Here is a 14,881-nt window from a genome sequence, read left to right as displayed (position 1 = left end):
ACACATTTTTATTAAAAGTCAGTAAGATGATATCACAGGAGGCTGATGAGAGGAGGATGGCTCATAATAATGGCTGGGATGGAGTGAATGGAATGGTATCAAACTCCTGAAGAAGGCAGAGTGATGCCGAAACATTGGTGATTTACCCAATAAATTACTGGGAGTGGGACTATATTTATTTTTAATATCATACTCATGGAAACCACGTGTTTGAATCCATTCCATGAATTCCGTTCCAGCCATTACTATGAGCCCCAAGGTGAACTCATACTGTGGCTGATATGAATCCCATGTCTGAACAGCCACTACACTTAAATACTCCATTACCCTGTTATTTTCTCTATCTGATATCACTTGACCAATATGTTATGAATACCTGAGTGGTGGGACACTGGAGGTTGATGAGGACAGCAGGGTTGGCACATTTCAGGATGTTGAAGTAGAACAGTGTGGATTTTTTTCTATACAAAGAACAAACATTGACACAGTTTAGAACTGATACAGTACTACCACTAGGTGGCTGTGGAGCACAGAGGAAAGATTCAGAGAAAAGCCCTCATATAGTCTGACATACAATGATGTTAAAAAAGACAACCATTCCTAATATCCGTCTTAATTTTTGTAAAATTGTAGCCTGTATGCTCCAGTGTTTCAGTATAATGGGTGAAAGAGTGGTGTAGTCTCTTCTCTACACGTGTTCCAGGCTAAACTCCATCACAATCCCATAATCCTGGGAGAAAAACACAGTGCTAATTATGAGCTGCTGAGATCTGAGGGCCCTAGCTAGCTGGGAGTAAACACACTACTCCCAATCTCATAGCTTACAAACAGCCTTATCACAGCTTTACAGCCGTCGATAAAGAACAAATCTTCGCCATGGTTACAGCCTGTCAATCACGCTTGAGTTCTATGAGGGGAATTCAACACCGAGCACTTTAGTGTGGGGATGCAGTATTAGACTTTGGACTCACTGGGTTTGATTTCACTGACAATGGGAACTGTGTGTGGTGGTGAGGTGCCTTTTAATTGTAATGGTCAAATGGTCAATTTAATAGCGTTGAAGTACTTAGTGCTTAGATAAAGAACCAGCCAATGGTTCAGCGGACCACACTAGGGCTAGATGGAAGTTAAAGTTAACAACAGATCTAGAATCAGATGATCCTTAACTGAATTCCGGGGGATGAAAAAGTATCTGATGCTGTATCAGTGGTAGGGGAAACCTCTGACAGGTGTGTTAATTGGCAGGTAAGCACCAATTAATAGCAGCAAATAGGGTACAGGGGAATGATCATGACCTCAAAAGGATCTAAGGCCTATTTAGTACTAATGGTATACTAATCACTCACTACAGTAATTACTCACGCGTTTGGAGTGCCCTTCTGCCCACAGAACTGTCCGTAGCTGTCTGTAGGGTAGATCACCTTCCTGGGGTCACCTTGTAGCCACGCTGGAGAAAAAAAAAGAACGAGAGAGAGAGAGACACGGAGAGACAGAATGAGAGAGAAAGAAGCAAACAGATCGAGAGAGAAATGGAGAGAGAGAGACACACACACACAGAGGGAGAAAGAAGGAGATGGAGAGATGAAGCGAGAATAAATCATCCTCTTTTATCTCTGTTTTCGAATACCGAAATAAAATAAATACAGATGAAAAGTCTGGATAGACTAGAGTCTTATTCCCACTCCCTGAATCAAACGGTTCAGATTCTTTTGTATCGGAGAATCTCAACGTGTTCTTCAGCTCCTCTGGCAGGGTTTTAAAGACGAGGTCATTGTGTGTCCAACTGCTGCTCTGCTGTAAAAAAACGCAATCACACTTCTCATTCCAGAGGCTACTGCTCTTCTAAGGCTTATTTTCTGCACCGTTTACAGCATTGTTCAGAAAGCATACAGGAAAGGAGATTTCGCTTTCTAAGACACCACATGTTTGTCTGTGTGTGTATACGTGCATGTTTGTCTGTGTGTGTCGATTCGTTTTGATCAATAGTAGTACCTTTTCTCTATGAATGAGAGGCTGTCAGTGACTACCTCAGTCTAACAGTCTGACTGACTAAAGAATCATTAAGGTGGTTTTCCAGAGCCATCAGATTCTAAATGGAATGCTTCTGTACAGTATCTGAAACACTTAGTGAATGCCAACGACAGACTTATAGGGAGATATAGAGCTGGATGGGCATGTGCGGACCTAGCCCTGTTGATATATGGTATGGTTGCAGCTGCTCTACAAATCAAAGCGAATCAGTAATTATGTTGAATAAATCATATACTGAATGATGTCAGAATTCATCTTTCTAGTATGGTCAAAGTTTACTGTAAATCAGCACAGCCAGAGGATTTCCCCCAAACCACACAAGATGCCTCTGGGATGAGAGATAAATTGTGTGTGTTAGAGATGCCAGCAGTTTGTTCATCCGCACCTGCCCGCAATTCCTAATAACCCATCCGCAACCTCTTGACTATATGTGATAAAGTTCAAATCTGAGGCCCGCACCTGACCTGCTAATAGGGCGATAGAAAATGTCCTGTTCAGTCAGAGACGGCAGAATAATTTGACAGGGGGTGCAGTATTTTTTTGTTGTTGCCGGTTTTAAGGAAATTAAAAGCAGTGAAAATGACCCAACATGTTTCTGATAAGATTTCAGATTCGGCTTAGATGCATATTTTATGTGGTAGATATCCTCTTACATCTAGATGTTCCGCTAGCGGAACACCGCTCCAATATCCAATGATAGGGCGTGGCGCGAATTACAAACTCCTCAAAAATCCCCAAACTTCAATTTTTCAAACATATGACTATTTTACACCATTTTAAAGACAAGACTCTCCTTTATCTAACCACATTGTCCGATTTCAAAAAGGCTTTACAATGAAAGCAAAACATTAGATTATGTCAGGAGAGTACCCAGCCAGAAATAATCACACACCCATTTTTCAAGCTAACATATAATGTCACAAAAACCAAAACCACAGCTAAATGCGGCACTAACCTTTGATGATCTTCATCAGATGACACTCCTAGGACATTGTGTTATACAATACATGCATGTTTTGTTCAATCAAGTTCATATTTATATCAAAAACCAGCTTTTTACATTAGCATGTGACGTTCAGAACTAGCATACCCACCGAAACTTCCGGTGAATTTACTAAATTACTCACGATAAACGTTCACAAAAAACATAAAAATTATTTTAAGAATTATAGATACAGAACTCCTTTATGCAATCGCTATGTCCGATTTTAAAATAGCTTTTCGGTGAAAGCACATTTTGCAATATTCTGAGTAGATAGCCCGGCCATCATGGCTAGCTATTTTGACACCCACCAAGTTTGGCACTCACCAAACTCAGATTTACTATAAGAAAAATTGGAATACCTTTGCTGTTCTTCGTCAGAATTCACTCCCAGGACTTCTAGTTTACACCCAATGTTGTTTTGGTTCCAAATAATCCATAGTTATATCCAAATAGCGGCGTTTTGTTCTTGCGTTCAAGACACTATCCGAAGGGTGACGCGCCGGCACGTATCGTGACAAAAAAATGCTAAATATTCCATTACCGTACTTCGAAGCATGTCAAACGCTGTTTAAAATCAATTTTTATGCGATTTCTCGTAAAATAGCGATAATATTCCGACCGGGAGATGTCGTTTTCGTTCAAAGACTGAAAATGTAAAATGGACTCTTCACGTGCACGCGCGCACCCGTTTCATTGTTCTCAGATCGACCACTATCCAAATGCGCTACTGTTTTTCAGCCAGGGACTGCAGAGTCATCATTCCCTGTTCTGGCGCCTTCTGAGAGCCTATGGGAGTCTTAGAAAATGTCACGTTACAGCAGAGATCCTCTGTTTTCGATAAAGAGGCTATAGAAGGCCAAGAAATGGTCAGAGAGGGCACTTCCTGTTTAGAATCTTCTCAGGTTTTGGCCTGCCATATGAGTTCTGTTATACTCACAGACACCATTCAAACAGTTTTAGAAACTTTAGGGTGTTTTCTATCCAAATCAAACAATATATGCATATTCTAGTTTCTGGGCAGGAGTAATAAACAGATTAAATCGGGTACTTTTTTATCCGGCCATGAAAATACTGCCCCCTATCCTAAACAGGATATACTATCAGCTTTTATGATGCTGATAAGATAGCACCTTTACAGACGGTCCCTAACTTCACATTCGGAAATAAATCAATAATATTTCTCCACTCCTGTTCCTATGTCAATTTACATTTGATGTATACATTTTACTGTAAAAAATGATTAATTCGGCAGGAGTTAATATTAAGACAATGTGAGAGGTTATAAACCTCCAGTCAGTCCAGATTTCAGTTTCCATTTAACCCATCAGAACAGTAGGTTAGAGTTCCTTGACGTGCTATAGGCCTATTTGAAGTCCCCATCTTGTGACTGTCTAATATGTATAGTGCCTCACAATCACACATAACATAGCTGGCACTGCTATCATCCTCTTTTACCACTTCACCAAATCTTTCCCAAACATTACTTTTCTGATCCTCATTCTCTTTCTTTTCAACTCTCCATTTCATAGCTTTTCTCTTATTGAATTAAACTCAGACATTGTCTTTTCTGCCTCAGTGGATCGACGTTAAGATTCTGCCCAAGTTCCCAAAAGCATTTGGTGATTGCCGTGTATTTGGCACACGTACAGTAAGGCAATAAAGCTTAGGCTTACGCACTAATGGCAGATCAAAAAATGATGAGAAAAAAAACCCAATGTAGCCTATAGATATGAATTGCACAAAAATGATACATTTATGGACTTTTAATGCATTGTTGTTTTCTCTTTATTAAACCCGCTTGCTACACACCCGCACTTCATCCATACAATATTTTATGACCCTAAACCCGCCCGCGGATATAACCACAGGGACTGCCGGTTATGAGTCAACCCGAAAATCCCGAGTGTGTGTGTGAGAGAGAAAGGCTAAGGCAGAGAAAAAGAAAGAAGATTGAAGTGAGTGAGTGTTCCTGAGAAGATGAAGTCATTATGGGTGTTTGTGTGGTGTAGAGGGGCTTGGAGTGGAGTAGAATGTAGTAAGGTGTGTATGTGTGATTTTGCACGTGTGTGTATTTTGTGTGGGTTTATGCATATGAAGGAGGGGGAGGGGGGCTCTCCTCTCCTGATGGCATGAGGTCATTGGTAGCTGGCAGGCGGTATGAAGAGTTAAGAGTGACTTCATCATCACTCCAATATCAAGCTCTCTAAACGCTCTATTGGTTTTGACTGTCAGCATCCCTACTGCTCTTTAAAGAATGAGATCACACTAAAATATGAGACCAGAACTCCACAGGCCTTTTCCGAGGTGAACTCATACTAAAATATGAGGACAGAGCTACCACACGCCATTAACGAGGTGAACTCAAACATGAGATGGAATGGCCGTGACATATTGAAAAATAATGAACTCATACAAAAATATATGAGTCTATAGCGCTGGGTTGCAGCAAAAGGGGACAACTTATATTATAACGGGACTGTATAGCAAGGTTAAATAATGACATTGGAAGGAATAAGGCCAGATCGGCAATTAAAGGTCATGGGTAGCTGATGGCCAGTAAGTTGCTTCTATGAATTTGAATCAGCTGCATCAAAGAAGGGTTAGGATTGGGATGCTCCTCATCTCAATGTTTCAGAAGCTGAATATATCAACAACAACAAAAAATGATGCCTGCATTCACTTATTCTGAAAATTGGAGGGATTTATTTGTGTGCTGACTTGCCAAGGCCATTCTCTGGTTGAATTTGGCTACAGGACAAAATGTATGTTTTTATAGTGTGCAACTAAGGACTGCAAGTTAGGTTTTGATTGAGAACGTAGAGCTTCATTCAAAGGCAATGTCACAGTATGAAACGGTCCCTTTTTCAACAGAGATCCCATGTTGTGACTGTCAAAAGGCCTGAATCAAAAGGATTTTTGAACAATGGCTTCTCTCTTCTCTCTCTCCTTGCCTGTTCTTTTCTGAATATCCCTTTATTCAACACTGACCAGATATCAGTCAGAACCCAACTCTACTACAATAATCAATACACAGGATTGCTGTATATCCCTTTCTGCGTTTTATCCTTCTCTCAACGATACAGCTTCCTTTTATTGAGCTACAGTTGGGCTGCCTATAACGTTTGTACCTAGTGGGGATAGTATAAGGGGAACAATTGATTGCATTAACGAGGAAGTATTCACAAGGGGGGATGTGTCCGCTAACAGGGGAAATTGTAGAGTACAGCATGCATAGTAAATAGCTGCTTGTATTCTATTTCGAAGCAACTTTATCTTCAGTGCAGTCACTCCTAAACCTACACTTTTAATTTGCTAGCTGCTTACCATTTCTGAGATCATTACTATGAGAAAAGGTACAGAACCTTTGAAGCAGAACCAATCATTGAGCAATGGATTGATCTTTAGCAGAAGAGGGGAGAGAGGGAGTAAAATAATAAAGAGATAAGAGAGAGAAGAGAAGAAGCGCTTCATAGAGCTGTGGGAGGGACATGAAAACAGTCATTTCTACCATCTTTCAGAGGTGATGTGAACCCAACGTCTTCAAACTGTCTCTGAATAGAACAGATGCTACACACCTCTCGCTCCCTCTTTGTATCTCTCTACAGCACAATGTATGATCTGTAGCTATGCTCACTATTTCTCTCTCACACTTGCTACTTTCTTTCTAGCTCTTGTTTCTCTGACACAAACACACCCTTTCTTGTGTTTATCTTACTACTCCGCCATCTAACTAAGTACTTAGAACCGACTGCTATTCGGTTTTATCTTTCTCTAACACGGTGGTGAGTATTGATGGTGGGATTTCTGAGCCCTCTGATCAAAGGTTCATCTACTGACTCCCACTCAGGGGGACAGTGTGTTTGGGTTTGGGCCAGTGTGTTTGGGTTTGGGCCAGTGTGTTTGGGTTTGGGCCAGTGTGTTTGGGTTTGGGCCAGTGTGTTTGGGCCACTGTGGCATTATCATTTCTTACAGTAAAAATGTCTAAACACAACTTATGTAGCGTCTCCTTTTCATTGCTTGTTTACACTGTTTTGAACGTAACAGAACTTTGACTCAACTAGGATGATGAAATAAAGGATAATGCTTGTCTCACATTGGGAATGCGAGACAGCTGGACATCGAGTTTTGTCCAATGCATGTAGACCTATACGTCATAAAGAGTTGTGAGTTTCCATGTATAGACATCCTTACACTGCCCTGGTAATATAGTGGTCATGGTCCACTCACCCACAGTCCCCAGTGCTATGTATCCGAGGATGACGATGACGAAGATCACACAGCAAAACAAGTCTGTGCAGCTTCTGTAGAGAGGGAAAAAAACAAAGGGAGAAAGAGGTAGATACAGACAATCTCAATTGCACACTACTTCTCAAAACCCATTGGATGAGAAAGCAAGAGGTCCCTCCCTCTGACCTTCTCGAATGGGTTTTGAGAAGGAGGCAAGGGGAGAGGATGCGAGGAGTATGCAATTGAGATTCTCCCATTGAGATGGAGAGAGAAAGAAGAAAAGGTCAATATCCTTGAGGCTTTCAACATACCCTAAGAGAGAGAAACTAGAGGCGAGCGAGATGAGAGAGGGTGTAAAGAGAGAGAGAAACGAGAGGACAGAGAGATAAATACCCATCAAGGCCTTGCTCATTATTCTGGTAAAGATCAAACAACAGCAGAGGGGACCATGGTGATGAGATGCTTTCACAACGGAAATTAAATATTAACTTCAATCTGCTGCTATGACTCTCTCTAGACACATCACATTCCCATACTCTCTTTCTCAGGGTTTGGCAATCAGAATTGCTCTTGCAGTGTGTATACCTGTGTGTGCCAAGTGCTTACATCTTTCTATCCAACCGGTGACGGGATAGTGTCACATATCCACAAACAGTAGTACATGTGTACACATGTGGAGCGGGGGGGGGGGGGGGGTGTATGTTTACACATGTTCCCATCCTGATTATTGTCAGCGTGGCTTCCAGGAAAATCAGCGACCTACAGTACCAGTCAAAAGTTGGGACATACCTACTCATTCAAGGGTTTTTCTTTATTTTTACTATTTCTACATTGTAGAACAATAGTGAAGACATCAAAACTATGAAATAGCACATGTGGAATCATGTAGTAACCAAAAAAGTGTGAAACAAATTAAATTATATTTTATATGAGAGTCTTCAAAGTAGCCACCCTTTGCTTGATGACAGCTTTTCACACTCTTGGCATTCTCTCAACCGGCTTCATGAGGTAGTTGCCTGGAATGCATTTCAATTATCAGGTGTGCCATGTTAAAAGTTAGTTTGTGGAATTTCTTTCCTTCTTAATGCGTTTGAGCCAATCAGTTGTGTTGTGACAAGGTAGGGGTGGTATACAGAAGATAGCCATATTTGGCAAAATACTAAATCCATATTTTGGCAAGAACAGCTCAAATAAGCAAAGAAAAACAACAGTCCATCATTACTTTAAGACATGAAGGTCAGCAAGAACATCTCAAATAAGCAAAGAGAAATTACAGTCCATCATTACTTTTTTATTTTATTTCACCTTTATTTAACCAGGTAAGCTAGTTGAGAACAAGTTCTCATTTACAACTGTGACCTGGCCAAGCTAAAGCAAAGCAGTGCGACACAAACAACAACAGAGTTACACATGGAATAAACAAGCGTACAGTCAATAACACAATAGAAAAAAAGAAAGTCTATATACAGTGTGTGCAAATGGCGTGAGGAGGTAGGCAATAAATAGGCCATAGTAGCGAAGTAATTACAATTTAGCAGATTAACACTGGAGTGATAAATGAGCAGATGATGATGTGCAAGTAGAGATACAGGTGTGCAAAAGAGCAGAAAAGTAAATAAAAACAATATGGGGATGAGGTAGGTAGATTGGGTGGGCTATTTACAGATAAACTAGGTACATCTGCAGCGATCGGTTAGCTGCTCAGATAGCTGATGTTTAAAGTTAGTGAGGGAAATATAAGTCTCCAGCTTCAGCGGTTTTTGCAATTCCTTCCAGTCATGGCAGCAGAGAACTGGAAGGAAAGGCAGCTAAAGGAGGTGTTGGCTTGGGGACGACCAGTGAGATTTACCTGCTGGAGCGCGTGCTACGGGTGGGTGTTGTTATCGGGTTCCCTGTAGCTCAGTTGGTAGAGCATGGTGTTTGCAATGCCAGGGTTGTGGGTTCAATTCCCACGGGGGGCCAACACATGAAAAGAAAATGTATGAAATGTATGAAATTGTATGAAATGTATGCATTCACTACTGTAAGTTGCTCTGGATAAGAGCGTCTGCTAAATGACTAAAATGTAAAATGTGACCAGTGAGCTGAGATAAGGCGGAGCTTTACCTAGCATAGACTTATAGATGACCTGGAGCCAGTGGGTCTGGCGACGAATATGTAGCAAGGGTCAGCCGACCAGAGCATACAGGTCGCAGTGGTGGGTGGTATAAGGGGCTTTGGTAACATCCAGTTTGCTGAGTAGAGTATTGGAAGCTATTTTGTAGATGACATTGCCGAAGTCGAGGATTGGTAGGATAGTCAGTTTTACTAGGGTAAGTTTGGCGGCGTGAGGGAAGGAGGCTTTGTTGCGAAATAGAAAGCAGATTCTAGATTTGATTTTGGATTGGAGATGTTTAATATGAGTCTGGAAGGAGAGTTTCCAGTCTAGCCAGACACCTAGGTATTTGTAGTTGTCCACATATTCTAGGTCAGAACCGTCCAGGGTAGTGATGCTAGTCGGGCGGGCGGGTGCGGGCAGCGAACGGTAGAAAAGCATGCATTTGGTTTTACTAGCGTTTAAGAGCAGTTGGAGGCCACGGAAGGAGTGTTGTATGGCATTGAAGCTCGTTTGGAGGTTAGTTAACACAGTGTCCAAAGAAGGGCCAGATGTATACAGAACGGTGTCGTCTGTGTAGCGGTGGATCAGGGAATCACCCGCAGCAAGAGCGACATCATTGATATATACAGAGAAAAGAGTTGGCCCGAGGATTGAACCCTGTGGCATCCCCATATAGACTGCCAAAGATCCGGACAACAGGCTCCCCCCGATTTGACACACTGAACTCTATCTGAGAAGTAGTTGGTGAAGCAGGCGAGGCAATCATTTGAGAAACCAAGGCTGTTGAGTCTGCTGATAAGAATGTGGTGATTGACAGAGTCAAAAGCCTTGGCCAGGTCGATGAAGATGGCTGCACAGTACTGTCTTTTATCGATGGTGGTTATGATATCGTTTAGTACTTTGAGCGTGGCTGAGGTGCACCCGTGACCAGCTTGGAAACCGGATTGCACAACGGAGAAGGTATGGTGGGATTCTAAAATGGTCAGTGATCTGATTATTAACTTGGCTTTCAAAGACTTTAGAGAGGCAGGGCAGGGTGGATATAGGTCTATAACAGTTTGGGTCTAGAGTGTCTCCCCCTTTGAAGAGGGGGATGACCGCGGCAGCATTCCAATCTTTAGGGATCTCGGACGATACGAAAGACGTTGAACAGACTGGTAATAGGGGTTGCAACAATGGCGGTGGAAAGATTTAGAAAGAGAGGGTCCAGATTGTCTAGCCCAGCTTATTTGTATGGGTCCAGGTTGTGCAGCTCTTTCAGAACATCTTTTATCTGGATTTGGGTGAAGGAGAAGCTGGGCAGGCTCAGGCAAGTAGCTGCGGGGGAGGGGGGGGCTGTTGGCCGGAGTTCGGGTAGCCAGGAGGAAAGCATGGCCAGCCGTAGAGAAATGCTTATTGAAATTTTCGATGATCATGGATTTATCGGTGGTGACCGTGTTACCTAGCCTCAGTGCAGTGGGCAGCTGGGAGGAGGTGCTCTTGTTCTCCATGGACTTTACAGTGTCCCAAAACTTTTTGGAGTTAGAGCTACAGGATGCAAATTTCTGTTTGAAAAAGCTAGCCTTTGCTTTCCTGACTGACTGCGTGTATTGGTTCCTGACTTCCCTGAACAGTTGCATATCACAGGGACTATTCGATGCTATTGCAGTCCGCCACAGGATGTTTTTGTGCTGGTCAAGGGCAGTCAGGTCTGGAGTGAACCAAGGGCTATATCTGTTCTTAGTTCTACATTTTTTGAAAGGGGCATGCTTATTTAAGATGGTGAGGAAATTACTTTTAAAGAACAACCAGGCATTCTCGACTGACGGGATGAGGTCAATATCCTTCCAGGATACCCGGGCCAGGTCGATTAGAAAGGCCTGCTCGCAGAAGTGTTTTAGGGAGCGTTTGACAGTGATGAGGTGTGGACCCATTACGGACGCAGGCAATGAGGCAGTGATCACTGAGATCCTGATTGAAAACAGCAGAGCTGTATTTGGAGGGCAAGATGGTTAGGATGATATCTATGAGGGTGCCCATGTTTATGGATTTAGGATTGTACCTGGTGGGTTCGTGATGATTTGTGTGAGATTGAGGGCATCTAGCCTAGATTGTAGGACTGCCGGGGTGTTAAGCATATCCTAGTTTAGGTCACCTAACAGAACGAACTCTGAAGATATGTGAATTGATTGCCCCTCATCTATGGTGTCCAGGGCACAGCTGGGAGCTGAGGGGGATCTATAACAGGTGGCAACAGTGAGAGACTTATTTCTGGAGAGATACATTTTTTAAATTAGAAGCTCGAACTGTTTGGGCATAGACCTGGAAAGTATGACAGAACTTTGCAGGCTATCTCTGCAGTAGATTGCAACTCCTCCCCCTTTGGCAGTTCTATCTTGACAGAAAATGTTGTAGTTGGGTATGGAAATCTCTGAATTTTTGGTGGCCTTCCTAAGCCAAGATTCAGACACGGCAAGCACATCAGGGTTGGTGGAGTGTGCTAAAGCAGTGAGTAAAACAAACTTAGGGAGGAGGCTTCTGATGTTGACATGCATGAAACCAAGGCTTTTTCGATTACAGAAGTGAACAAATGAGAGAGCCTGGGGACACATAGGGCCTGGGTTTACCTCCACATCACCCGAGGAACAGAGGAGGAGTAGGATGAGGGCACGGCTAAAGGCTATCAAAACTGGTCGTCTAGTGTGTTGAGGACAAAGAATAAAAGGAGCAGATTTCTGGGCGTGCTAAAATAGATTCAGGGCATAATGTGCAGACAGGGGTATGGTGGGGTGCGGGTACAGTGGAGGTAAGCCCAGGCACTGAGTGATGATAAGAGAGGTTGCATCTCTGGACGTGCTGGTTATACTGGGTGAGGTCACCGCATGTGTGGGGGGTGGGACAAAGGAGGAATCAGGCATGTAGAGTGGGACTAGGGGCTCCACTGTAAACTAAAACAATGATAACTATCCTAAACAACAGTATACAAGGCATATTGACATTTAAGATAGACATAAAGCAATCACAGGTGTTGATTGGGAGAGCTAGCTAAGACAACAACGGGTAAGACAGCAACAGCTAATCAGCTAAGACAACAACAACAACAGGTAAAATGGCGATGAATGGGCAGAGAGGGTCGGTTAACTACACACAGGGCCTGAGTTCGAGGCTGGGGCCGACAGATAAACAAAAAAAATAAACTAAATGGAGTACCGTGATAAATGAACAGTCCAGCAGGCATCAGCTATGTAGTTAAGTGATCATAGGGTCCAGTGAACAGCAATAGATTGAACAGGGATGTTGCGGGGTAGTCGTTACCACGCTAGCACGTGGGAGACACAGCGTTTAAAGTTAGCAGTCCGGGGTAAGTTGAAGCATCTGCTCCGACGTCGGGCAACGGCCGGTTGAGGGCACAGCGGATGGAATTACCTCTGCGGACCAGTCGTGGTGGTAAGGCGGGGCGTACCACTTTAAGACATAAAGGTCAGTCAATGCGTAAAATTTCAAGAACTTTGAAAGTTTCAAGTGCAGTCGCAAAAAAGAAAATCTGGTGCTATGATGAAACTGGCTCTCATGAGGACCGCCACAGGAAAGGAAGACCCAGAGTTACCTCTGCTGTAGAGGAAAAGTTCATTAGAGTCACTAGTTAATTGGAATTGCAGCCCAAATAAATGCCTCAAAGAGTTCAAGTAATAGACATATCTCAACATCAACTGTTCAGAGGAGACTGCGTGAATCAGGCCTTCATGGTCCAATTGCTGCAAAGAAACCACTACTAAAGGACACCAATAAGAAGAGACTTGCTTGGGCCAAGAAACACGAGCAATGGACATTGCATGGAGGATGTGTGAGGGTGTTTTGCTGGTGACACTGTCAGTGATTTATTTAGAATTCAAGGCACACTTAACCAGCATGGCTACCACAGCATTCTGCAGTGATACGCCATCCTATCTGGTTTGCACTTAGTGGGACTATCATTTGTTTTTCAACAGGACAATGACCCAACACACCTCCAGGCTGTGTAAGGGCTATATGACCAAGGAGAGTGATGGAGTGCTGCATCAGATGACCTGGCCTCCACAATCCCCCGACCTCAACTCAATTGAGATGGTTTGGGATGAGTTGGACCGCAGAGTGAAGGAAAAGCAGCCAATAAGTACTCAACATATGTGGGAACTCCTTCAAGACAGTTGGAAAAGCATTCCGGGTGAAGCTGGTTGAGAGAATGCCAAGCGTGTGCAAAGCTGTCATCAAGGCAAAAGGTGGCTACTTTGAAGAATCTCAAATATATTTGTTTAACACTTTTTTGGATACTACATGATTCCATATGTGTTATTTTATAGTTGTGATGTCTTCACTATTATTCTACAATGTAGAAAATAATAAAAATAAAGAAAAACCCTTGAATGAGTAGGTGTGTCCGAACTTTTGACTGGTACTGTATCTAGCATCATGTTGAATATATCTTAATCAGTTTATATGTCAATCGAATGCATAGAAATCCCTGCCTGGCTTCCCAGTTGACTACTTAGAGAGCACTGAGGTAATGGCTGATTAAACAGACCATGACTGTCAGGTTGTGTGTTCAAGGAATAGAGACCAGGTTGTGATTGGCAGCACTGCGACAGGACTGTTAGAGGGTCATGTGTGTCACTGAGGTTATATTGCGGCATCAGTGAGAGGCCTGGTGTTAAGCTGCACAGCAGGCTTTCACAAACACACATAACGCTCCCTGCTGCTCAATAATTCAGCCTTTAGCTGAGCTCAGGCAGCACTTTCCCCTGGTCTAACAGAAATGCATAGACACACAGAACTGTACACACACGCACGGTGAGCAAGAATGTGAGGAGTGGTGGGACAGGTTGAAGTTAACTCCGTCTTTCCTAATCAATCAAAATCATTGTTCCTCTCCTTCTCCATGCGAAATAAACCCTCCTGCCTCCTTGTTGATAGTAGGTCTGTCCGGACTAGTCAGTGTTTTCCTGCTCTGTTTATGCAGTCCTGTCCTTTCCAATCCTCTGGAACGACCCTGCTTGATGCTGAATCTGCTGCGCTGCACATTCTGTCCTCTCCTCTTAACTCTCATTCACCAGCTGTTGAGCAGAGTTAAACACACTGAAATGAGAGCAGAAACCTTGGCTAAACTCAGGCAGGGAGAGATGGAGGAGAAGAGAGAGTGTGTTTGTTTATGTGAGAGAAAGAGATAGAAAGTGAGATAGTTGTTCTAGAAACCCGGAGGACACTCAACAGGGCTGTGCTGTTTGCTGAGTCGCTGTCATAGATTCAAATTTCACAGGATAGTTTGGAAGGAAAGAAACAGTCAGTGAGAATTGATGCGACCTGGGATTCAATAGCCTGATCCCCGATCTGTTCTTGCTCTTTTGCCAACTTGTAGCATTGAGTGACAAGCAGTTGGAAAGAGAACACAAACAGATCTGAGATTCAATAGTCGACTGGTTTAATCTACGGCCATCTCTAAAATCACTTAATTAAACGACTCCATATCTCTCACTCAAAATAGACATTGAAGAGACGGAATTAATTTCTAGTTTCTAATTAAAACC

The 14,881-nt window shown here is 42.9% G+C and overlaps 1 protein-coding gene across 2 annotated transcripts in view; it reads right to left on the bottom strand.

The window, feature by feature from the left end:
- Window positions 1-14,881, bottom strand: part of slc44a5a (solute carrier family 44 member 5a) — a 74,252-nt gene that overhangs the window by 6,104 nt on the left and 53,267 nt on the right. For both annotated transcript variants that reach the window (XM_029725939.1, XM_029725940.1), the window contains exons 3-5: window positions 7,244-7,317; window positions 1,363-1,447; window positions 377-461 (exon numbers count right to left, since the gene is read on the bottom strand). In XM_029725939.1, coding sequence (XP_029581799.1) covers window positions 377-461; window positions 1,363-1,447; window positions 7,244-7,317 — 244 coding nt within the window. The remainder of the gene's footprint in view (window positions 1-376; window positions 462-1,362; window positions 1,448-7,243; window positions 7,318-14,881) is intronic.

Source organism: Salmo trutta, chromosome 31 (genome assembly GCF_901001165.1).
Source record: "Salmo trutta chromosome 31, fSalTru1.1, whole genome shotgun sequence".
Classification (NCBI taxonomy): domain Eukaryota; kingdom Metazoa; phylum Chordata; class Actinopteri; order Salmoniformes; family Salmonidae; genus Salmo; species Salmo trutta.
Note: the sequence above shows the minus strand (reverse complement) of the source record. Positions and strands in the feature narration are given on the sequence as shown.